This window comes from Dreissena polymorpha, chromosome 5, assembly GCF_020536995.1.
Source record: "Dreissena polymorpha isolate Duluth1 chromosome 5, UMN_Dpol_1.0, whole genome shotgun sequence".
Lineage (NCBI taxonomy): Eukaryota > Metazoa > Mollusca > Bivalvia > Myida > Dreissenidae > Dreissena > Dreissena polymorpha.
The window spans coordinates 30,053,292-30,079,691 of record NC_068359.1 but is presented as its reverse complement, the minus strand read 5'-3'; the positions used below and the strand labels follow the sequence as shown (position 1 = coordinate 30,079,691).

Sequence of the window (26,400 nt, the reverse complement as noted above, 5' to 3'; positions counted from 1 at the left end):
TTAAAAGTTGCTAAGCTTTATACATAGATACAACACAAAATATTCTGAGTGGCTAATTTACCAAACATTCAGTGTGCTATCCAAATTACCCATAATAAACGCCATGATTGGCTTTACAAAATTGGGTGCACGTAAAACATGATACATATTGGTACTTGAAAGCAAGGAAATGAAGTTATGTTCTTCTAAGAGCTGAATATTTTTGGTATTTCCTAGCTTGAAATTGCTACTTTCTTTATTTTAAATGATTGCACAATTACATACGCAATTTTACTATCCATTAATACTTTGTTAGCCTCAAAGATATTTTCTAGTGTCTAAATCTGGGCTTTATGTCTTATGTCTACGAAAGGGATTTTGAATACAGGGCCAACCTGCCTACCGGTTTACCGATATAGATTGTCAAACATTTACGAGTCAATCTACGATTAAGTCGTCTGTGTTATCAATGTTCTGGTAACATTATTTAAGACTTTTTATCATCAATTTTGAAATTGCTGTTGAGTTTGTGTAATATGACCCAGTTTTTAGCGAGGCTGTTTTCGGAGAAAACTCGAGCTATTGTCATAGGCGTCGTGCTAAAACCTTAACATTGGCCATAACTTTTTAAATATTGAAGATAGCACCTTGATATTTGGCATGCATGTGTATCTCATGGAGCTGCACATGTTGAGTGGTAAAATTTCAAGGTGAACATCATCCTTCAAGGTCTAGGGTCCAAAAAACAAAGTCAAGGGAAGTAATAAGCTTTAAATGGACATAGTTATCTGACCTGCCCACGTATATATTTTTGTTAAATAAATCAAAGCGGCGCAATAGGCGGCATTGTGTTTCTAACAAACACATTGTGGTAAAAGGTCAAGGTCATCCTTTACGGTCTACGGTAAAAAATACAGATTTAAGGGAAGTAATAAGCTTTAAAAAGGGAGAAAATTATTCAATATTGAACATAGCCACTTTATATATTTGGCATGCATGTGTATCTGATGGAGCTGCACATTTTTAGTGGTGAATCTACAGTCACGGTAGTGGTTTTAATTATTTGCTACTAAAAATAGAGATTTGTTACAGACAATTATTTTCAAGGGAAGTAATTTATATAATTATAAATCTCATATTATATATTTCCTTACCAAGAATTGAAGTTCTTTTCACAGTTACTGTACAGATTTATTATTTTGATTATTTATAACCCAAATGATTGATTTGTCAAAGTTTTTTTAAATGATATAACTATAATTTCTTTGATGTTCTTTACATACCTGTGGACTTATGTCCATAGATACATGATCAACTCTGGCTATGCTCTTTTAAACCTAAGGCCTTGGTTGTCAGTGATGTCTGACATGGTCATAATTGACTGTGAGACCCTCCCCACCCCCCCCCCCCCCCCCCCCCCCCCCCCCCCCCCCTCCCGTCCCCCAACCCTCTGTTGGATTGGACAAAATTCAAGGGAAGTAATAACCTTTGAAGGGAGATGATTTCTATACCTACCAAATGATAAAAAGAAATTTTATTTCAATGCGGCGCAGTAGGGGGCATTGTGTTTCTGACAAACACATCTCTCGTTGGGTCACTAGGTCAAAGGTCTAGGTCACTGTGACCTCTTTAAAAAAAAAAAAATCTGACAAGCTTTCGCAGCCGAGCGTGGCACCCGTTATGCGGTGCTCTTGTTAATCTGTACATTACAAATATGAGTTATTTTGACCATGTTTCAGGTCGTATTAGCAACGGTGATCTCATATTTTATAAAGCTGGAAACCAAATACAGTGTGCCCGTGGTCTCTGACATTCCAACAGGGTATGTTTAGTGCACAATGCTCCATGTACGGTACTGCTTCAAGTGAAATTCAGATAACACTGTTATTGGGCAACTGTATTAGTATGGGATACAAGGCAACTTAAAGTAGACTTATAAAATATTAAACATGTTACATGACGGCATTTGTCTACAGTCTTTTCTGTCTCCGAGTTTATCATGTAAGATTGATGTAAAATTATGTCACTTTATTTGTCCTTAATTTTTTATAACATGTATACAAAGTTGAAATATATGCAGAAAATATATTTCAGAAACACTTGTATGCTTTGAAGTGGTGTATGACATTTCAGTAAATGAAATATAAATTACAAATTATTTTAACTGTAGTTATATCTTTATATTGCTCTAACATTATGTACTTGATGATGGTAATTTTCTCTACATATATTATATTTTCTTATGTTGCGTAGATTGGAATTTCAAGTATAATATCATAAGAGAATTATCATATAGCGGGTATGCAATTTTGCAGGTTACCTATGCCAAACCTGAAGAATTTTTCTCGAATTCCCGATGTAATCTCAGATGCCATAGCACTCTCGATCGTCATCTTTGCAATCTCAATCTCCATGGGAAAACTTCTGGCACAGAAGCACGACTATGAAGTCAATGCTGATCAGGTAAACATTTCAATAAATTTTCATTATTTAGTTAAAAATTTACATTGTTGCATATTTTACATACAGTACCATACACATATATGCATTTACTATGCATCAAATGGAATTTGCTGTATTAACACGGCAAAAAACACAAACAAAAACATTGTATATACTGTGCATCAAATGGAAAGCATTGTATGTACTCTGCAGCAAACAAAAAATAGTTTTATTTACTATAAAACAAGTAGACATTGTTGCGTTTAGTTTGCAATGGAAATGGTTGTTTTTACTTTTGCCATGGAAATTGTTGTATTCACTTTGCAATTAAAATTGTTTTATTTTTATGTTTTCCGAAGGTTTATAGAGAAACATCTGTGAATTAAAAATGATAATTCACTGTTTCAAACAGTAAAAATTAACAGTGAATATTAATCAATTATAATACCCATTTTCTCAAAACGAGGCTCATATGATGTTGTATCATGTTTATTTGCTGATTTCAGGAACTGGTGGCCTACGGTATTTCAACGATAATCTCCTCATTTCTCTCGTCTGCTGCCCCGTCTGCATCGCTGTCCAGAAGTCTTGTCCAGGAACGAGTCGGCGGTAAAACACAGGTGGGCAACATCACGACTTATATTTGCCAAACAATTTTGAGAGACTTTAGTCTTAGACTAAAAAAGTCTGAGAATAAAGAAGGTTCCTAAAATTGGCATATTCCAAGAATTGCTTTAATTTTGAGTCAAACTTGGCATTTACTGCCTCTACAATGTATCTACATCACTCTCCATGTACAACATTCTGTTAATTCTGTTAAGGACATTATCACCAGTGGAAGCCTGTATATATTGAAACATTGGATATATTTTTTATGCCCCCCTTCGAAGAAGAGGGGGTATGTTGCTTTGCTCATGTCGGTCGGTCGGTCGGTCGGTCCAGCCACCAGGTGGTTGTCAGACAATAACTCAAGAACGCTTGGGCCTAGGATCATGAAACTTCATAGGTACATTGATCATGACTTGCAGATGACCCCTATTGATTTTGAGGTCACTAGGTCAAAGGTCAAGGTCACGGTGACCTGAAATAGTAAATTGGTTTCCGTATGATAACTCAAGAACGCATATGCCTAGGATCATGAAACTTCATGGGTAGATTGATCATGACTCACAGATGACCCCTATTGATTTTGAGGTCACTAGGTCAAAGGTCAAGGTCACGGTGACCTGAAATAGTAATATGGGTCTGTCTGTCGGTCGCTCCGTCCACCAGGTGGTTGTCAGACGATAACTCAAGAACGCTTGGGCCTAGGATTATGAAACTTCATAGGTACATTGATCATGACTTGCAGATGACCCCTATTGATTTTGAGGTCACTAGGTCAAAGGTCAAGGTCACGGTGACCCAAAATAGTAAAATGGTTTCCGGATGATAACTCAAGAATGCATACGCCTAGGATCATGAAACTTCATGGGTAGATTGATCATGACTTGCAGATGACCCCTATAGATTTTGAGGTCAAAGGTCAAGGTCACGGTGACCCGAAATAGTAAAATGGTTTCCGGATGATAACTCAAGAACGCATACGCCTAGGATCATGAAACTTCATGGGTAAATTGATCATGACTCGCAGATGACCCCTATTGATTTTGAGGTCACTAGGTCAAAGGTCAAGGTCATGGTGACCAGAAATAGTAAAATGATTTTCGGATGATAATTCAAGAACACATACTAGTATGCCTAGGATCATGAAACTTCATAGGTAGATTGATCATGACTCGCAGATGACCCCTATTGATTTTCAGGTCACTAGGTCAAAGGTCAAGGTCACAGGTGACCCAAAATAGTAAAATGATTTTCGGATGATAACTCAAGAACACATATGCATAGGATCATGAAACTTCATAGGTAGATTGATCATGACTCGCAGATGACCCCTATTGATTTTGAGGTCACAAGGTCAAAGGTCAAGGTCACGGTGACCCGAAATAAAATGATTTTCGGATGATAACTCAAGAACGCTTTTGCCTAGGATCATGACACTTCATAGGTACATTGATCGTGACTCGCAGATGACCCCTATTGATTTTCAGGTCACTAGGTCAATGGTCAAGGTCACAGTGACAAAAAACGTATTCACACAATGGCTGCCAGTACAACGGACAGCCCATTTTGGGGGCATGCATGTTTTACAAACAGCCCTTGTTTGGATTATACTTTATTCTAATTCTAAGAATGGGTTGGTGAATAGGGGCCCTGATGTTCAAAAGTATTGCACAGATTGTCAAAACACTCTACAATCAATTGTCAGAGCAGCTATGGAATAGTTTCTAATATTGAATCTTTTGTTTTATCACATCTTTCAGATTTTACAGCTTTGTGTTTGAAGAAGACTGTAATATTGCTACTAAGGTGTCGTGAAACATCTTTGCGTGTTAATGTATTACTAACTTTGAATAAATAAAATATACATATAATAATGATTAAATTAATGAATTTATTTCTTATTTAAATCTTTTTAAAATAACACATACATATTTATACAACTATACAGTCATACAATACAAGGTTTTATTGTTGTTGTTCTGGTAAACTGTTTACCACTTGTTTAGTTTATTTTAGCTTGATTGCATAGAAAGCCTAAGGATCATTTGAAACGCTCTCGAGTCCATTTCCTGGGACTAGAACCAGTACTTGGTGTTTATGGGGGCAATCTAAAGAACGCTCCCATTTTGGGGATAGAACCAGTGACCTCCCGATCTCTAGGCGGACACCATATCCTGTACACCACTTGTTTGTTAACAACTCTGTATATGATCAGCTATTATTAAATGTGTAAGTTTCACACTCTATCAACTATGACATACAAAAGTCAGCATATCACATTTTAATCTTGTATATTTTTCATCTACTTACCATGTAGGTTGCTGGCCTGATTTCTTGTGCTCTACTGCTGGTCGTCATCCTGGCTATCGGACCCTACTTCAGAACATTGCCAAATGTATGTATCCCTATGGTCAAACAATCTTTGTATACCATGAACAACAGTCTGGGAAAACAGGGCTTAATGGTTGTGAGTAAAGTGTTGTCCCAAATTAGCCAGTGCTGTCCAGACTAATTAGGGTCAATACTATCGGCATAATGATACACTGGATTTTTTTCTAAAGAAAAGATCACCTTTATAGACAAAAATCCATAAAATTGAAAAGTACTGTCCCTGAGGAGACTGTTCGGAAACACTATGCACTTGCATTAAGTCCTAAGTTGTCCCAAAACATCTCTCACTTGTAACGATATGGTACATAGATAGAGGAAAACATTTGGTATGTTTTGAAAGTTATTTTCATATGTGTATGTAAATGCAGTCAATTTCATGTTTTGATTGAAAGGAAAATCAAAGAAAATAATAATGTTGTTTTTCTCTTCTTATAATTCTTCATATAACCTTTGATTATTATTTTTTTGAAACACTCTCAAATCTGTCAATTTAAGTATTGTTAAACAATCATAATAAAAGGAATGCATGGTTTTATTTGGTAGCAATATCAAGAAGACCTGCCAATTCAGACTCTAGCAGCTGACTGATTTGTTAAGGTGTACTTCTCATAGAAATTATTTTCTATTCCTGTAGTGCGTGCTGGCATCCGTCATTATAGTCGCCCTCCGTGGAATGTTTTTGCAAGCACTTGAACTGCCGAAACTCTGGAAAGTCTCTATTATTGACTTCGTAAGTAGCAGAACCTACTTCAAAGAACATAATACTTTCATCATATATTTCATTCCATCTCAGCAGATACCAAATAAAAAGGTATTTATATTTTGATATTTCGGTTCGACAACTTTGTCTCAGTTGTAAAATAGATGTCAGTTTTTCTCAGTTGTAAATGAACCACTTGTTATTTAAATGAAAAAAAAAAATAATTTTATTCTGCTGCAAAACTTCAAATGAACGATGATATGTATTGATGGTTTTATAATGCCATTATGTTATAAGGTCAAATACCATAATGGGTGTATAAGTTTTATCGTACTTTAGCACAAGTGCTCATGGCGAGCTTTTGTGATTACCTTTTGTCCACCATGCATCGTTTACATTTGCTTTGTGAACACTCAAGAGGCCACAGTTATTTCCCAATATTCATGAATATTGATCAGAGCATTTCGCTGCATTGGTGCAAAAAGGTACCAATTACCTTCTCATTTCAATGTCACATGTTACCTTTTTGCACCCAGGGGATAATTTGTTCTCATTATATCTTTGCTTATTTCCAAACTGGGCCACTTGGGGTCAAAAACTAGGAACTAGGTCAAATTTAAAGGAAAAGATAATGAACACTTTTAAGGCCACATCTGTTGCCCAATCTTCATGAAACTTGGTCAGAAAATTTGTCCCCTTGGCTGAGGACCGAACTGAACAAATCAAGGTCACAATTAACTAGGTCACTCACTATTGTGTTCCATTAAAGGAAAAAACTTAGATGCATATATTTACACAAGTGTACTGGTTGTTTCTTAGAAAATTAAATTTTATTTATTAGAAGCCACATTTATCACACAATCATCATGAAACCTAGTCAGTATATGTATATAAGTGGAATATTTCGAAATATTCAGTAATTAGATTAATAAAAGAATAAAGTGTTATACACAAAACTTAGAATAAACTTTAATGTCATCTTTTCATAAAGACTATTATATTAGAGGAGGTCTGTAAATGTTAAAATTTATTTATACTTAATGAATATTTGCTTTCATTTTATAAGACCCAAGTATTCACTATTTTGTTAAACTATTGTATGGTTTACATGTATAAATATATGTATATTTTAGGCTGTGTGGATTGTAGCCTTCCTGACTACAGTTTTACTGGATGTTGACCTAGGATTGGGCTGCGCAGTCATTTTCAACATTCTCACCATCGTGTGTCGAAGCCAAAGGTTCGGCACTCAATACCCAAAGTTAGATTTATGATTGGCATGTCAAGGTTACAGCGATGACTTTGCTGCAAGCTGGGCGGGCACACATGTTTTACAAGCATCTCTTGTTATTATGCCCCCCTTTGAAAAAGTGGGGGTATATTGTTTTGCTGGATGTCTGTGGGTCAATCTGTTGGTAGACTAATTTTTATCCCATTTTCAACGCGACATTGACGGTATAACACCTTATGGAATATACAAGACTGTATTCAACACTGTGGGATATACCTGTCACTTGCACGGACTATTTTTTACTTTACCACTGAATGATTTTTCATAATTAATAAAGTCGAGAAAACTTTAGCTTCAAAATTATACGACCTTCAACCTTTAAATCTAGTCATATGACATAATTTTTCGCCATCCATGTAATGAATCAGCTGATTGATGGCGTCATAAAATGACACTTATTGCGTCATTTTCCAAAAAAAAATTGAGGATTTATTATAAACGCGACTTATTTCACATGTACATGTACTGTATACCGACAAACTGTATTTGAATTGTCAATTTATCACATTTTCCTTATTTCGTGTAATGTGCATTGTTTATAATCCATGCATATACTTTTGACATTTAAGAATGTACAACAAGCCATACAAATATCGCACAATTCATAAATAATCTGCAATATTTGCTATCCGATTTAATTCACTTTAAGCATAGAGCTGTGTAAAGTTTTAGATGGTAAAAATAGCACCACACAAGAATTCGGAATGTCCCATTTTGTACACGGGTATTATCCACTGATTTATCTGTTGTGTAATGGAATGTTTTCCATTCTTTGTGTATGTATATATTAAATTATATTCTTGTACAATAAGAGCATTTACCATAGACAAATAACATTGTGCAAGTTTAAACATAATTATGTGTGTATGCAGAAATCTGCAAATGCATCCGAGTTTACCAACGGCTATTATTTGATAAACTGCTCCGGTTCATTTTAACAGCAGTAATGTACATAGAGTACATGACGTAGCGTGTGACGAAGAAGAAAGTTTATCGAGTTCATAAATTCATTTGAAAATAGTGATAGGATGGCATAAGGGTCTTTATTTAACTATGCTAAAATAATTATTAAAGACCCTAGATGCAAAATCGCCAATTATTGAGTTAAATGGATTATTAGATGGATTTGAAAGGATAATTAAAGGTAAGATACTAGTTCGAACGTGTTTTGGTTTTTTATGTCCCCCACTATAGTAGTGGGGGACACATTGTTTTTGCCCTGTCTGTTGGTTGGTTGGTCTGTTGGTTGGTTGGTTTGCGCCAACTTTAACATTTTGCAATAACTTTTGGTATATTGAATATAGCAACTTGATATTTGGCATGCATGTGTATCTCATGGAGCTGCACATTTTGAGTGGTGAAAGGTCAAGGTCATCCTTCAAGGTCAGAGGTCAAATATATGTGGCCAAAATAGCTCATTTTATGAATACTATTGCAATATTGAAGATAGAAACTTGATATTTGGCATGCATGTGTATCTCATGGAGCTGCACATTTTGAGTGGTGAAAGGTCAAGGTCAAGGTCATCCTTCAAGGTCAGAGGTCAAATATATGTGGCCCAAATCGCTTATTTTATGAATACTTTTGCAATATTTAAGATAGCAACTTGATATTTGGCATGCATGTGTATCTCATGGAGCTGCACATTTTGAGTGGTGAAAGGTCAAGGTCATCCTTCAAGGTCAAATATATGGGTCAAAATTGCTCATGTAATGTCACTTCTGCAATATTGAAGCTAGCAATTTTATATTTGAAATGCATGTGTATCTCATGGAGCTGCACATTTGAGTGGTGAAGGGTCAAGGTCAAGGTCATCCTTCAAGGTCAAACATCATATAGGGGGACATTGTGTTTCACAAACGCATCTTGTTGTTTGTACTTTTGTCGATCCCTGTTCTCGGGGAAATGATTTAAACATGTCCATGATGGGGGCCATTGATGCATTGGATCACACACGGCATACCCATAACATTATATAAAAAACACGTTATGTGCGTCCTTTAATTTCGTCGTCCGAAGTCCGAAAACGTATTGCCCTGCATATTAAGTCAAATAAAGTGTCAGTCGCTGCAATTGTCTGTTTATTCGTCAATTGTGTACATGTAGAATCTATGTTGACATCGACATCATTTTGTCAAGAGCAATCGCCGCCATATTTGATTTTGATCATTTTCTTTCGAAAATAATATGAATTATAGTAAAGTAAATCTTCTTTTTGCGGTGGTAATGTGTTATAATTCGCATGCTGCGTAAAATTGAATCAAGGCATATGGTGATATTTTTACTAGTTTTACAGTTTGTGTGTCAATTTTTTAAGACCATTATGCGTACCAGAACAAATACATTTATATCACTATGCATGGTAACATGCGTTAGATTTTAAGCGATTTTTAAGAATGAATTAAAATAATTGATAGGCTAAGGTTATTAGATCTAGGGTAGTTATGTTAAATGTCACGTTGAAAAAAAATCAATGGGATAAATAGAATACTAGGATTAGCGTTGAATACAGAGAAGTTTATGTTGCTTGGCTCGAACACCAAAGCGCTCCCAAGGCTCGCGCTCCCGGCGTTCTAAGCCTCGCAACATAAACTTCTCTGTATTCAACGCTAACCTAGTATTCTCTCTGTTTCCGAGCAATAACTCATCAACTGATTGACAGAAAGGCTTGATACTTCACATGTTCATTGGCCTTGGAAAGTACATGACCCCTATTGATATTGGGGTCACTAGGTAAAAGGTAAAGGTCACTGTCACAATAAGTGTGAAAATCATTTACGATCAATAACTCGTCAACAAATTGACTGATTGGCTTGATACTTCACATGTGCATTGGCCTTGCACAGTAGATGACCCCTATTGAAATTGGGGTCACTATGTCAAAGGTCACAGTCACTGTCTCAATCAGTGTGAAAATCATTTCCGATCAATTACTCGCCAACCAATTGACCGATTGGCTTAAAACTTCCAATGCGCATTTGCCTTGACCTAAATTCAAATTTGGATCACTAGGTCAAAGGTCAAGGTCACTGTCACAATAAGTGTGAAAATCGTTTCCAATCAATAACTCGTCAATGAATTTACTGATTGGCTTGATACTTCACATTTGCATTGGCCATGGACAGTAGATGACCTCTATTAAATTTTGGGTCACTAGTTCAAAGCCCTGTTTGGGGGGGCATATGTCTTCGACGGTGGAACTCTTGTAAATTAGCTTATTTCCCTTCCCTGTGCTATAAATTAACCCATTCATTTGCGGAGTATCTATGCAGTTTCTCTGAAATTTGTTTTTATTTCAGACCTTATGCAACCCTTTTGGGACAGATACCTGGCACAGATATTTACAGAGACATCCGTGTCTTTAAGAAGGTAAGGTATGCATTCGAAAACTGTGTTTTTTATAGCAGGTTTGCGGAAAGTTCGATATAGCAGTGGTAAAGCGTATGGGTGTGCTTGTGTTCAGTCCTCAGAGACTGTCCTTTAGACTGTGACTTTGTCATTCATAACGCATTTTTGTTTTTTTCCACATATGACCATGATGAGGAGATGGGGTGTTGCCTGTAACACCCATCTTTCTTAATAATTTTAATGGTCTTGACTGGAGGTCATTGGTCAAATTTGGCCATAAACTGATTGTCTGAACTGTATCTTTGTCGTTTATAATGCAAGTTAAAAAATAACTTACCATGAAAGACTACCCAGAGAAGACCGTGTTCCGTGTCCCCCTTCCTTTAAGTTCCTAGCATATAGGCATCTTGCCTGCTTTCATAAAAAGTTTCATTTCAGGATATGCAATGGTAAAATATGATAGTAAAATATAAGTGTTTTTGTCTTTAACTTTGAAGGTTGGAGTTATAAGTGAGTCAATCTGTTGATTCATTTGTTGGTTGGTTTGTCTGCATAAAATGGTCTAAGGTTTAACTTCTTCTCCCATATCTCAAGCTAATAAATTTATACTTTCAATATGCTGTTACCATGAAGTGTTCTTGTGCAAGACACATTATATTTCATACAAGACCTATGATTTCATGTAAATTTAAGAAGTGTGTCATGACAATATTTTAAATGCAGGCAGTTGTCATGGTAACATGCATAGTAGAGCTGTAACGATTCACCAACAGCTCGATTCGATTTCGATTTCAGACACCCCGATACCGATTTTTTAGATTCGATTCATCTTCAAACCTAGTTTTATCATATATTCACTCTTATGCCTCAAAATTAACATTTCTGTTCAAATGTGATTTCAATAAAACACATAAAAAAGAAAAGCAAATTAGGAATTTTAATATAAAAACTTCTGACTAGAAGATTGTGTTGATTACACAATATATAAAAAATAAATAAATAATCATAAAAACTTATCTGGAATCAGTTGAATGGTAGTACTATCACTATAATACTTTTACTCAAAACCGCTATAAGCATGTCTACCACTGTGACATGACAGCATCACCTGTTACCGGTCGGACAAATCACATTCTCTAATAAACTTAACAAAATTTCAACAGAAATAGAACTACTTTTCTGGCTCACGACTTCAGTAGTTGCACTTGTGCGACCTCTTATTCTTGCTAAATCAACGTATTGTTTGCGTTTGACATATTGCATTAGATTAGTGGTTGAGCCGGACTTTGCGTACGCCACATCCGTGAAGCACAGTTTACACTTTGCTTTATCGGTAGGGCTACCATCAGAAACCCAAAATACTGCCACACTTTTGATTTGAGCTTCTTAGGCGCATCTGATAATTTCAATTTGTCGGCAACAACTTGTTCAGCCATTTTGACGCTTTTTCCGAAAGTAGACCGCTATGCGCTTATTGATTGGATGACTAAAGTAATAAGCAACCAATCGCGCGGGTCGTGATTACAGGTAAAGATAAAACCTTCACCTTCCCGTATCAATAGTCAGAATAAAGCGTGCTTTAGGTATCTATGTATATATTTGTATATATGTTAAAGAATCGAATTTGGTAGGTTTGGTATCGTAATCGAATCGAAGCATTTCGAATCGATTTTCGATGAATCGGATCGAATTGTTGCAGCTCTAATGCATAGTGCATACACTTGTTTAGGAAACATGTAAATAACTGTTGATTGCCTTGTTTATGTATACACATGTATCTTTTGGACAGTTTATGATAATGCATTTATGATTTCTTACTGAGAAGCAAAGTGAAAATAGCTGTAAGTAACCTGCATAAAACCAGAATAGCCTGTGAGTAATTAACAGGTTTTATGAAGGATTGATGGTTCTTGTTAGTATCAAAGAGTTAGAAATAAAGACTTAACAAAAATGAATCTAGTAAAAAGGTCTGAAATTAAATTTATTATTCTAAGGACGAAACATGCCTCAAAGTGGGGGTCTGAGTGGTAAATGGTTAAGAAGCAAGGCTTTTTTTCGTGCTTAGTTAATGGCCATTTTTCACACATTTGAGAAGTTCTTGACTAACTTTCACAATTTACAGCAGATTTTGGCTAAAATGTTCACAATTTTATTATGCTTCCCCAAAAAATTTTGGGGACAGCATATGGTCGCCGCTTCGTCTGTCTCTGTCTGTCCGTCCATCCGTGTATCTGTCCGTGCACAATTTTTCTCCGGGCTATTTCTCAGCAACTAATGACCAGAATTCAATGAAACTTTATGGGAAGCTTCACTACCAAGAGAAGATGTGCATATAATCAGCGGATTTTTGTCTGATGATTTTTCACAGAGTTATGGCCCTTTGAAATTTTCCATTAACTGTACATATAGTGCAATTCTTGTCCGGGCTATTTCTCAGCAACTAATGACCGGAATTCAATGAAACTTCATGGTAAGCTTCACTTCCAAGAGGAGATGTGCATATTATCAGCATGTTCTGGTCGGATGATTTTTCACAGAGTTATGGCCCTTTGAAATTTTTCATTAACTGTACATTTTGTGATATGAAGGCTGAAAGGTCGCGAAATTATGCATCATTACCGTTGTTTTTACTGCAATTCAGAAGGACAATAAGGATTGAAAACTTACTTATTGACATTAGAAATTGCATTAGTAATGTGTAAATCCTCCATGATTTCGAATAAGTTGTCAAGTCAGCGCCCATTATAGCTTGAGAATATTTAAAGTTGTTATTTATGCACATATGCTCAAATATTGAACCTCACTGTTGTGGTTACTCTGCACTATTGTTATTGTCTAAAAGGGAGCTGAATATATTAGGGGCTGAGCGCTTAAAGTACTTAAAGGATATCCGAAACGGGTTTATTTCTTTCGGACGGATGGACTTTTCGGATTTTCCCGAAACAAAGAGATTCACCGCTTACGTCATGCAAAGGAAGCGTTCTGATTGGCTGCGAGCAACTCGAGCACCGGCTCAAGTTTCACTGCGCGGGGTAGTATAAATGTGACGACACAGCGGGAACACTAGCTTTTAACATAAGAACTTTCAGCCAAAAACATCTAAATCCATAACACATCTACTATCACTTGGAACCCATTTAACAATAACATTTCAACGACAAGAAGAACACAGATTGGAGGATGGAAACGTAAATAACTGAATATTAATATAAATCGGGGACATTTGTAGATAGACAACTGCTTCTTAAATTTAAACATTAACTTTAATGATACGTTGATAGTCATTGTTACTTTATTCATTAACTTAATGCTCAAACAGTTTATTGTTAGATTATTGTACTAGTATTGTTCTTACAATTCATATTAAGTACAAAATATAATAAAGTTTTGTTGATAATCAAATTAATCTTGTTTGTCTGTTGTGTGTACACCGAGACAGTTTGTCCCTCACTTAGAATATCATATTCAAAAGATATTGCGGTACGCATAGGTAAGGATTCGCGTTACAATAAAGTGCAATTTTTGTGCGGGCTATTTCTCAGCAACTAATAACCGGAATTCAATGAAACTTTATGGGAAGCTTCACTACCAAGAAGAGATATGCAAATTATCAGAGGGTTCTGGTCGGATGATTTTCACAGAGTTATGGCCCTATGAAATTTTCCATTAACTGTACATATAGTGCAATTCTTGTCCAGGCTATTTCTCAGCAACTAATGACCGGAATTCAATGAAACTATTGGAAGCTTTACAACCAAGAGGAGATGTGCATATTATCAGCGGGTTCTGGTCGGATGATTTTTCACAGAGTTATGGCCCTTCGAAATTTTATATAAAATTATTCTTGTCCCCCCCAACTATTGTGCCCTCAAGACGTTTCCTTTTATCTGAATATATAGTGCAAAATTGTAACAAACAAAAAAACTTTGAAGAGCATCACCCGTCTCCGACAGTTTCTTGTTTGCTACTCTTTTTTTTGGAAATTTTGAACTGTTTGCTACTCATTTTTTCTTGTTTTTAAAAAGTTTGTGACCCATTTTTTCCCCAAAATGAGACGGGGATCAAGGCTGCTTCTCAAAGATGAGTTAGACACCCCTTAGACCGTAACAATGGAATCCTTAGAAAGTAACTATGGAATCCTTAGAAAGTAACTATGGAATCCTTAGACAGTAACTATGGAATCCTAAGAAAGTAACTATGGAATCCTAAGAAAGTAACTATGGAATCCTTAGAAAGTAACTATTGTAACTTGGGTAATTGCAGGCCAAGGAGGTGCCAGGGTTGAAGATCTTCAGGTTTGAACATTCCCTATTCTTTGTCAACATAGAGCACTTCCGTTCACTGCTGTACAAGAAAATTGTGAATCCGCGAACACTCAAAATCACCCAGAAGAAACGGGCCAGCAAGATTGCAAAGGCCAACAAAGAGGCAGAGGTTAGCAATAAAGTAGTGATAGTTGTGCAATATTAATGAAATTCATGTTGGAATGCTGGCTTTTTCATAATTAAAACAGTAAAAACCTTATTAACCAGATAAACTTTAACAATATGTAAACTAGTTTTGATCTAGACTTTTTTGCAAAAATATTTTTCTAAAGAATATAAGTCCTAGTAAAATATTATGAGTTTGTTACTGTATAGTAGAAAAATGTTCCCTTAACTCAACAGAAATGGCCTTTGCAAGTACAATCAAACCAAACGAAAACTTGAACCCTAAAAAGATAATATTATCAGAAAACATTATCAAATGCATGTTACAAAAATGCGTCCATGTTTCTTTGCCTGGTAACCAAAAACGAAATCTCTTCAAGCAATCTGATTCGTTAAAAACTGCCCAACTTGGCCACCGTGGTGACCTGGGCTTCCATTTTGGCCCTAATGTTGAAGGAAATTTTTAAAACCATACATTCTAAAAATATAGTATAAGCATTTTTTTGTCTAATGCTCTTTGTAAATTTAATGTGATATTCCTTACTTAATTAACAGCTAAGTAAACCACAAACCCAGATTGTCCTGTCGGAGAATCTACCAGATATGCCAGTCCCGATGGACTCGCTTGACATGGAATTGCATACATCTAGTAACCAGATCAGTGTCAACATGGTCAGCAAGTCCGTACGCGAGTGTCCACCAGACCTTGACTTTCATACCATCATCTTAGATGCATCGCCATGGAGCTTTATTGACTCTATGGGTGTGAAAGTTCTTGTTGCGGTAGGTTTGGGTTTTTCTAATATTTGTTTAATCTTGTTATTAGAAGTTGCCATGTTGTAGTGGATATGTCCGTGCAGCGACCAAGAGGTCATGGGTTTCCAACTCAGACACCAAGTACTGGTTCTTACCAGAAAACAGACTTGAGAGCATTTGAATAAGCCTTAGGCCTTTGATGGAATCCAGCTGAATTATAAAGGTTTTGGACAAAACTTGTAAAGTGCACATGCATAGTAATTGAACTATTGTTTGTCAAACAATCTGATGATGTTCACTTATTGTAAATGATTTGTTTACAGTTTATATACATGTAGTACATTAATAATTTAATACCTAAGAATTCATTTTGCATTTCAAAATATGTTTTTATTCATTAGTTTTACTTGTTTTATTGCATCCACTTGGCTAATTTCCAAAGTTTAACAAATGGTTTGCTAGAAAATGGTTTATAAATAATTATATCTATTTGCAATCTAGGATTGACATTCAACTGTTTTATTGTGCTACATCTACACATGGTGTAAATAATGAACAATGATAACCAGTCGAAAGTTACACGATGATTATGTTTCTACTTTGCAGGTAATCGGTGAGTTTAAAGCCGTGGGTGTGAAAGTCATGTTGGCCAGCTGTAAAGGTAAGTGCTGACATGTGTGCTGTAGTGACCAAGTCCTACACCAAATAATGACAAAAACGTTACATTGACAACCCTGGCCCGCTATCAAGAACAGTCTCATATATTTTTCTCAACTCAGAAAATGAGATTAGAGTATCTGCTCATCTGAGTATGGAAAATGTTGGTCAGCTGATAAAAATCTCAAATCTCACTTTGGGTTGAGTCACACTCAAAACTCAAAAAAGCTTCTTTGACCACCAAATTGAGCATTGTAGTCGGACTCATTTTAAAAAAATGAGCAAAAATAGAAAAATTGAGTCAAAATATCGACTTAAGAATGTTTGTGATACTAGGCCCCTTGAGTATAACTAATAAGCAGTGTGTTTGCTTTAACTAAGGTGTTAGGTATTTTAAAATGCAATACAATTCATTAGAATGGTATAACTTACTACAAGCAAAGATTAAATGAAAGTTAGATTTATATAACTTAAAATCCAACTTAAACTAAACAAAATACATTCATATACAAAATGATTTGGTAATTGTTAATAATTTGTTTGTTTGCAGCTGGAATTAGAAAGATGTTTAAGAAAACCGACTTCTACAAAACCCTTGACAACACCAAAATCTTTGTGTCTGTTCATGATGCTGTTCTTAGAGCACAGTTCGGTGATGAGCCCCCACCCATACAGGTGAGACGGTTTAACGAAACTTATTATCCCCCGCCAGAAGCGAAGGGATATTGTTTTGGCGTTGTCCTGTCCGTCTTTCCGTCCGTCTTTCTGTCCGTCCGTCCGGCTCTTTTGTGTCTGGAGCCATATCTTGGTAGTGCTCTGGCAGATTTCATTAAAACTTCGTATGAGTATATATATGGATAAGAGGATGATGCCTGCCAAATGGCATTGTAAACCATCTGTTAATAACGGAGTTATGGCCCTTTTCTATTCAAAAAATGTTTTTTTTGTGTCAGGAGGCATATCTTGGAAGTGCTTTGGGGATTTTATTGAAACTTGGTATGAGTATATATTGGATAAGAGAATGATGCACGCCATCGGATAATAAAGGAGTTATGGCCCTTTGTATCTTGAAAAAATGCTTTTTTGGGTGTCAAATATAACACTTTTGTGTCCAGATGCATATTGGCAGGGGTTATCAATTCAATGAATTTTTTTGTTGGTGTTCAATGTGCCATCAATCATATGAGTGAGATGTTGGTGCCACTTTAAGTGTTACATTAGCCACCACCTATACAGGTGAGATGGTTTAATGAAACTTATTGGTATTCAATGTGCCATCAATCATATGAGTGAGAAGTTGGTGCCACTTTTAAGTGTTCAATGAGCCACTACCTATACAGGTGAGAAGGTTTAATGAAACTAATTGGTGTTCAATGTGCTATCAATCATATGAGTGAGATGCTTTGGTGTCACTGTTAAGTGTTCAATGAGCCCCAAAACATGAGATGGTTCATGCAACTGAGATAACAAATGATTGAAAGTATGTATTACCTTTTAAATAATTATAGCTAATGAAATGGCTGTTAATTAGTTCTTTACAACGTTGTGGTTTGTCAATGTCAAACATTTTTAGCAAGTATGTGTCAAATATATGTTTGCTTTGGGAAAATGGGGCCTTATCCATGTGCGTAAAGTGTTGTCCCAGATTAGACAGTGTAGTCTGCAAACGCTTACAGGGAAAACCCTTTCCGCCAACATTTGATTTTTTTCAAGAAGAGACTTCCTTTAAATATTACCATAAGAGCACAAAGTTTCGTCCCTGATTAGCCTGTGCAGACTGCACATTGTAACCATGGTCTCAATATGCTTTAGAATGGCTTAACGCTAGATCACGAAGATGCCAATGATGAGGATGATGACAGTGACACTGACAGCCAGATTGATATCCATTATGCAGACGATGATGTGGGAAGCAGGGTACGTGTCGTGCAAAGGGACATTTTTAATTTTGTTTGACATTTTTAGCTTGACTATTATATATTAAATATATATAGTACGGTAAAGCTATCCTACTCACCCTGGCATCGGCATTCCCGTGTGCATGAGCGTTGGAATGTTAAAGTTTGCGTACCACCTCAAATATTTTCTATGTCCCTTGACATATTACTTTTATATTTTGCAAACTTCTTTACCAACATGCCCCCAACCTATAAACAAGAGCAGACAACTGTATCAAGCATTTTGTATGAATTATGGCCCTTTTTTCACTCAGAATATGCATATTATTGATAAATCTATTTTAAAGTTTGCGTACCACCTCAAAAATTTTCAATGTCCCTTGACATATTGCTTTCATAGTTTGCATACTTCTTCACCAACATGACCCCAATCTATAAACAAGAGCAGACAACTGTAACAAGCATTTTGTAAGAATTATGGACCTTTTTGCACTTAGAATTTCCCCATGATTGCTTACGTTATACTGTCAAGCACTCAAATAGTCAAGTGCGCTGTCCTCTGACAGCTCTTGTTTTTTGTTGTTTCTGCATACAAGAGATTTTGAACAAATATTATTTTCTGCTCCGTAATAATACAAAAAAAATCAAATATTTCTCTGCTGAGCTTTATTTATTTAAATATCACTATTTTATATGGGTGGTGTTTACTGAACCAAAATGCATGTGGACAAATGTTATGGCCAAGTTTGATGAAGATGCATAGGAAGAAGTTGGTCCTTAAATGGTGTTAAATAGTCTCAAAAAAATAAAATAAAAGTATGAACAAAGAATCATAGAATGATCTTTTTCACATGTTACAATCATAATGTAATGTACATTCAGCGCCGACATATGTTCACATGTTAAATGAATATAGAATATGTATGTAATAACCAAATGTATATTGAAAGTAAATCTACTGTATATTTAAGCATATACTAACTTGAATTCAATGTTTTATTGTGTAGTTAATCCATTTATAAATTTTACATATTCATATGCAGTGAAATTTTTTTGCCCAAAATTACAGCCTCCTACAGGCTGCTTCCCAATGGCAAAATAACATTTTCCCATAAAATCTTACCAAAATTTCCCAAAAAGGATGAAGAACTTTTCAAATAAACTGTATACTAGCAATTGTTTTATTGAGTTTACAGGGATATAAACATATAATAACGTAAACATAAATTTGATAATGCAGTTAAACATTCACTTATTAACCATTGGAATACTGTTATTTATAATCATATTAATAATGTTTCATTTTTCCAATTGCATCGTTTATCCCACTATTTTTCCCAATCCAAAAGGCACAGGCTGTAAAATATGAATTTAAAAAAAATCACCGATATTTATTGCTTTAATATTTCTTTTTCTCTTTTCAGAAATTAGTTGTCGGTTCAAATCTCTGATGACTGGCCAGTTTATTGAGTAAATTACTGGACAGAGGCCAGTAAAATGGACAGCTAGATATGTGAAGTAACGCACATAAAAATGGGATATATTTCATTACCGTAATTAGCGCTGGCAGTCAACAGTGAACAGAATAATGAACCACTGTTTGTATTGGTAAAAAAAAGCTAGAGAAAACCTGATTGTGAACATTCAAGTGATTATATCCCACCAACGTAGTAATCTTTGAATGAAATGCACACTAGTTATTGAAGATTGCTGTGTGTCACATTGATACATATACATGTAAATGATATACAGTATTATGTTTGTTAAACATGATTAAAATCATGCGGATATTAGTAACAGTTACAGATCAATGGTCTTTGGTATGAAAGTGCTCAACTTGCTGTTGTCCTGGTTTAATTAAGTTTTAATGTTGATCTGGTTTTCATAGCACTGTTTGTTCAGAAATGGCCAGTATCATTCAAATGGTTACGCTTTCAAACAAATAAACAGACACAAGGTTTACTCTATATGTGTCATGCTTTTCTGTTGAAATGTTTAAGTTTTAGTCATATAAAGAGTGAAAGCTTGATAAAGTGAAGCAAATGAACTATACACTTACATCTTGTTGATGTCTTTATTAAACATATTTTTCAGGTTTTGGAATGTGCTTTTTAATTTTGGGAAGTTTTTTTTATTGAGAATCACCATTAAACCATAGTCCTTAGTAATTATTATGATCATTTTTGTATGTAACATAAATATGGAGAAATGCTTTTGTTATAATTAGAAAACAACTGGTACTTTATGTTTTCATAATGTCAAACACTCATTTTGTTTTGAAACTGCATTATCTGTTTGAAAGTGTTTTTTTAATATCATTGTGAAAAGTATAGATATTTGTCATACATGTTGTTACATAAATGTTTAAGACAGTTACAAAATTTGCAAGGTTGCACTGCGAGTTTGAAACTTTGAGCTTCCATTTGCTTGTCAGTTCCATATTTTCAATGCACATTAATTGTTTTTACATTGACTTTAATGTGAAGGTCATTGAGACAATATGCAAAAGGCATGAGTCAGGCAGGCCAGCTTAAGGTCAAGGTTAAACTTCAAGGTCAAAAGTATGAGCCTCTTTTTTTATTTTCGCACTTTATCTTCTATAAACATTGAAGAATTTTGATGAATTCAAAAATCTTTTGTGTCATTGGCCTTCTGTGCAGAAGGCATTGGTACCATCTTGCTGCCTAAAGATCAAGGTCACCGTTTATTAAAGCATATAACAGATTTTCAAAATCTTGTCAGGGGACATAGCTTTCCCTTGACTGCCTTAATATCTGCACTAAAAATAAGACATTCTTTATAACTGTGAGAACACAGTTTCTTGTGGTCATTATCATTAGATGTTAAAAATAGATTTCCACTCAGAAATTATAATAATTATGACTGTATAGTCATACAAATTTTCCCTTAATAAATGTGATGATTCAGATCAAATATTTTAATGAAATATTCTTGGTTTGGCTTTGTATTGCATTGCTTCTTGAAGATGAATTATAGGTATAGGGATTGCTTTATTTATTAAATTGTAAAATGAAGTCAAGGTCAGGTGACATCTGTATTGGTGGGCACACATACAAACCTTGACTAATGTTCAATAATGTACTTATGTGAGGTTGCAGATCAAATTATGTTGAAATTCATTGTTTCCTGTGTATGACACGGTAAAAAGCAATTGTGTATGTTTGAACCATTGAGACATAATTATAATGAATTAATGAAATTATTGAAGATTTTTATAAGAGCAATATAGGATATTTGACGTGTTGAGGACTTAATTTGTGGTAGTCCAAATCATATGCTGTAAATTATTTTATCAATATAATCAAGAGTTGTACTCATATATTAGTCACTTCATTATGAAATTGTTTATTTGCTGATAAAATAAATATTGAGTCACACTCTGTGAAAAGGGGGTTCAATGCAAGTGCATAAGTGTTGTCCCAGATTAGCCTGTGCAATATGCACAGGCTAATCAGGGATGACACTTTACGCCTCCACTTGATTTTTGCTCAGAAGAGTCTTTCTTGAAATAAGAAAAATATAAAAGCGAAAAGTGTCCTCCCTGATTTGCCTGTGCAGACTGCACAAGCTAATCTGGGACGACACTTGACTCACATGCAGACTGCACAGGCTAATCTGGGACGACACTTTACTCACATGCATTAAACCCCCTTTTCACAGAGCACGGCCCATATCATTTAAGTTATCTTGAATGATTTATCAGTTATTGTACATTTGTAAACAATATTTGAAAGCCTCAGTCCCTTGTTATCCCTGTTCCTGAAATATGGCTCATCTGTTGAAGAGATTGAGTTTGTTTGACAAGATATTTTGTGTTTGTTGTTGAGTATTTATGTTTTGTGTTATTAGTGTTTTTATCTCAACTATTCATTGAATAGTCAGAGCTTTTCTACTCACCCAATTGTTGGCCTCAGTATAGCGTGCTGTGGGTATTCAATGGAAACTTTAAAAATGTTTTAAGGGTCATTGTTGGACTTTCCTGACCAAGTTTCATGACTCTGAATCTGCAATTTAGCAGAATAAAGCCCTTTTTGTACTTAGACAATTCTGCTTAATGTTCATGTGCAGCTACTTCATATCCATGGATCTACTACAGATATTGAAACAAAACTTCACTTACATGTTAAGGGTCTTCATGAATATTCTATGACACACTGACCTGCTTTTTATGATTCTGCTCCATCTTGTCCTAAGTTTGGTTAAACTGTTAATCTACTACAGATATTCATTTGAAACTTTACACATGTTTTGGCGATCAAAAATCTCACAGACCAACCCCCACAATTCTGACTGGAATTAAGCAGACTAATGCCACTTTTTGTACTTAAACAGTTCTGGTAAACTTTTGCTTGCAACAATTTCTAGATAACTTTAGACCTTGCATTCGGGGCTAGATGGATCAAGGTCAAGGCCATCGGTGCTAAAAATAACAAAAAGTGTGCAAGGATGGAGATATTTTGCTGAAAGTGTGTAGGTACGATATAAGCTGATTTTATGAGAAATTGTATTTGGAAAAGTGTGGTCAAGGTCACTATTACTATTAATAGAATAAATTCCTGCTAAAAAAAATGAATTTGTATGATTTTTTTCTACAATTTGGTGTGTAGGTATGGTCCATGCAGAGCTATGTTGGGATTGCATGTGGGGGTCAGTGAAATCAGTTCAATGTTATTAAGACAGTTTCTGCTCAATAACTTTATTTTTGATGTAATAATTTTGCTATAATTTTGTTTTTAGGCAGTTGCATGCATAATTAAGTTAGGATTGCATTTGGAGCCGGTTGAGTCATTTGTAAATTGTACTTTTTTAATTTATCAAATCTTCATCTTTTTATTTACATATAATGTATAACTACTACAAATATTCAACTTAAAAAATGTCTTTGTGGTGAATTATTAGGTTACTGACAGAAAAACAACAACATTATACTATACTATAACCAGAATAGTTGAGCATTCTGTCTTAGAGCAGCACTTGCTATTTACATTCATTTTTCCTCACACATTGAACATTTACTTGCAGAGTTCTCATTACAAATATAGCTTTACACAGACTATTGATATATACATAGATATATTTCAATGTATGAATTTTTTTTATATAAATTATATTATTATTATACTGTATGGTATTTAATCAGCCACGTTTGATGACCATTGAAACAAGGATTTTATATGAATATGTTTTTTGTTGTTCTTATTTAATTGACTGATTTTTATGCTCCCCAAAAATTTATTTTGGGCGGAGCATATAGTTGCAGCTTCATCTGTCTGTCCGTGTGTCCATCAGTGCACAATTTTTGTCCTGGCTATTTCTCAGCAACTAATGACCGGAATTCAATGAAACTTTATGGGTAGGATCACTACCAAGAGGAGATGTGCATACATGTATTATCAGCGGGTTCTGGTCGGATGATTTTTCACAGAGTTATGACCCTTTGAAATTTTCTATCAAAAATTCTTGTACCCCCAACTACTGTGCCTTCAAGACGTTTCCTTTTATCTGAATATATAGTGCAATATTGTGACCAAAAAAACCTTTGGGGAGCATCACCCGTCTTCGACGGTTTCTTGTTTATATTGTTTGGAATTAATAATCTTCAAGACAAGTAACTGGGGCTGAAATGTTTATAAGAAGTGTTCCACTTTTCGAGCCGCTTAATTTTAAAACAGGTCTGAGGACACACTTTATCTGACACTTTATGCGAAAGTGGGTCTGAGGACGAACATTACCAGATGCTTTATGCGGAAGTGGGTCTGAGAACGAACTTTACCAGATGCTTTATACGGAAGTGGGTCTGAGGACAAACTTTATCAGACGCTTTATGCAGAAGTGGGTCTGAGGACGAACTTTACCAGATGCCTTATGCGGAAGTGGGTCTGAAGATAAACTTTATCAGACGCTTTATGCAGAAGTGGGTCTGAGGACGAGCTTTACCAGACGCTTTATGCGGAAGTGGGTCTGAGCATGAACTTTATCAGACGCTTTATGTGGAAGTGATTCTGAGCACGAACTTTTAGGCGCTTTATGCAGAAGTGGGTCTGAGGACGAACTTTACCAGATGCCTTATGCGTAAGTGAGTCTGAGGACGAACTTTATCAGACACTTTATGCAAAAATGGGTCTGAGGACCCAACTGAGCAGTGAATCTCCAGAAATGTCTCTGCATAAGTATATATATGCGCTTTAAAGTTGTGATTATGTCCGCTAATGATATCATGAGACCTTGCATGACTAAAGCAAACATATAAAACATCTATACAACGAACATATACGTGTGTCTTGCATTAAGATGAGAGAACTCGATTTATACTATAGTTTGTAGTAACGTCAGAACAGTAATAAGTTGCAACATATCACAAACGTCATGCCCCAGATAAAAGAAACCAAGATAACATTCCTTAACAATGTATGATGGACTGAACATTATCTATGTGTCGATAGCGAGGTTTGCTGGCTGATCGTGTTATAATACTGTGAAAGTTTCGTGTATGCATACACATTTTACATGATATCAAGATCGATCGTTGTACATTCGTGACTGAAAACACGACTAACACTTGACGGCTACACGCCAATAACACGCCTAACACTTGACGGCTACACACCAATATAACGAAAACACGCCTAACACTTGACGGCTACCAATATTGAATGTCAGGCTCAGCGATAATAAAGGGATAATGTCACAGCAATGGTTTCATACACATGTGAACGTAAAGTGTATGGTTAAAGTGCATTTATATGTACAGACAATTTATTAACTCTTTCTTGATCTTAATTTAAGAAATATTTATTTAATCCATGTTGGATTTTATTAAACATACTTCATGGCTCCATTCTTATTGCTATAAATATATATTTATAAAAATGTAATTCTGTGGTCTTTTGTCAAAACAACATGTGGCTTTCGTGATGATCACTAATTGAATTCGAATTGCCCTAAACACCAGTAATTTTCAGCTGAAAACATTAATTAACCCTTTACCACTTAGGTATTTTGACATATTTGTGGTCCCTATGAAAGTTAAATTTAATTTAAAACCGTTCATATTACCAGAATCAAGGCTTCATTTCCAACCTTTAGATACTGATGAGCAGCAAACAACATAAAAACTGAACTGAGTTACTCGCAGGCTGTTCTGGTTTTATGCACATAGCCATTTTTAGATGGTCGCTTAGCGACCGTCTAAGGTGGTTAGTCTAAAATTCAGGTCAATACGCCACAGCTACTAAGAGCCCAATACTCGCTTACTACGCGTATCCGCGCGAGAAAGAGTTGTTTAATTTATGCAAGAGGTTTGAGTTCTCCAATTATATTCATTCACAAATGGAAACATGATATTAATATCGTGTTAAATGCAATAGTTTCGAACGGTGCTTTTATAGAAAAGAATCAATAAACAATGATCTATTGTACGTGTCGCGGAGAAGATTGTTTATGAATGAATAAAATAGTCCACTTTCTGCAGCGTCTTTATGACGTAGTATTTTTGCTCAGTCCATTCATAATATGAGGCTATTAATAGATGCTCCTGTCGATCAAACAAATGGAAAGTCCACGGGTGATAACAACGCAATAGGTTACGCTCTCACATACACCTCAATGACGAAGTACAGGTCGTAAATTGAGGCTGATTCGGGAAAAAGTTAACGCTTATTTATATTCAGAATTTATAAAACGTTGAACATAAGTCCAACAATAACTTCAGCGATACGATAGACAAAAACAAAAAAATGTTTCATAATCGCTAAACCCGAATATAACAAACAAATTATAATCATAATAGGAATGACCTGTTTCGTAACCTCTTTCATGCTACTACAGCGGGTATTTCTGGAAAACGTTCTTTGGCTCTCAACAGATAGCGGCGATCTTTTG

The 26,400-nt window shown here is 35.3% G+C and overlaps 1 protein-coding gene across 4 annotated transcripts in view; it reads left to right on the top strand.

Moving 5' to 3' along the window:
• Positions 1–24,786, top strand: part of LOC127880866 (prestin-like) — a 97,752-nt gene extending 72,966 nt beyond the window's left edge. For all 4 annotated transcript variants that reach the window (XM_052428334.1, XM_052428335.1, XM_052428336.1 and 1 more), the window contains 13 exons: positions 1,719–1,801; positions 2,295–2,442; positions 2,928–3,041; positions 5,345–5,422; positions 6,053–6,148; positions 7,252–7,358; positions 10,709–10,778; positions 15,021–15,191; positions 15,743–15,970; positions 16,550–16,604; positions 17,151–17,275; positions 18,413–18,517; positions 19,923–24,786. In XM_052428334.1, the coding sequence (XP_052284294.1) occupies positions 1,719–1,801; positions 2,295–2,442; positions 2,928–3,041; positions 5,345–5,422; positions 6,053–6,148; positions 7,252–7,358; positions 10,709–10,778; positions 15,021–15,191; positions 15,743–15,970; positions 16,550–16,604; positions 17,151–17,275; positions 18,413–18,517; positions 19,923–19,949 (1,407 nt within the window). In that variant the 3' untranslated portion in view covers positions 19,950–24,786. The remainder of the gene's footprint in view (positions 1–1,718; positions 1,802–2,294; positions 2,443–2,927; positions 3,042–5,344; positions 5,423–6,052; positions 6,149–7,251; positions 7,359–10,708; positions 10,779–15,020; positions 15,192–15,742; positions 15,971–16,549; positions 16,605–17,150; positions 17,276–18,412; positions 18,518–19,922) is intronic.
• Positions 24,787–26,400: the final 1,614 nt, after the last annotated feature.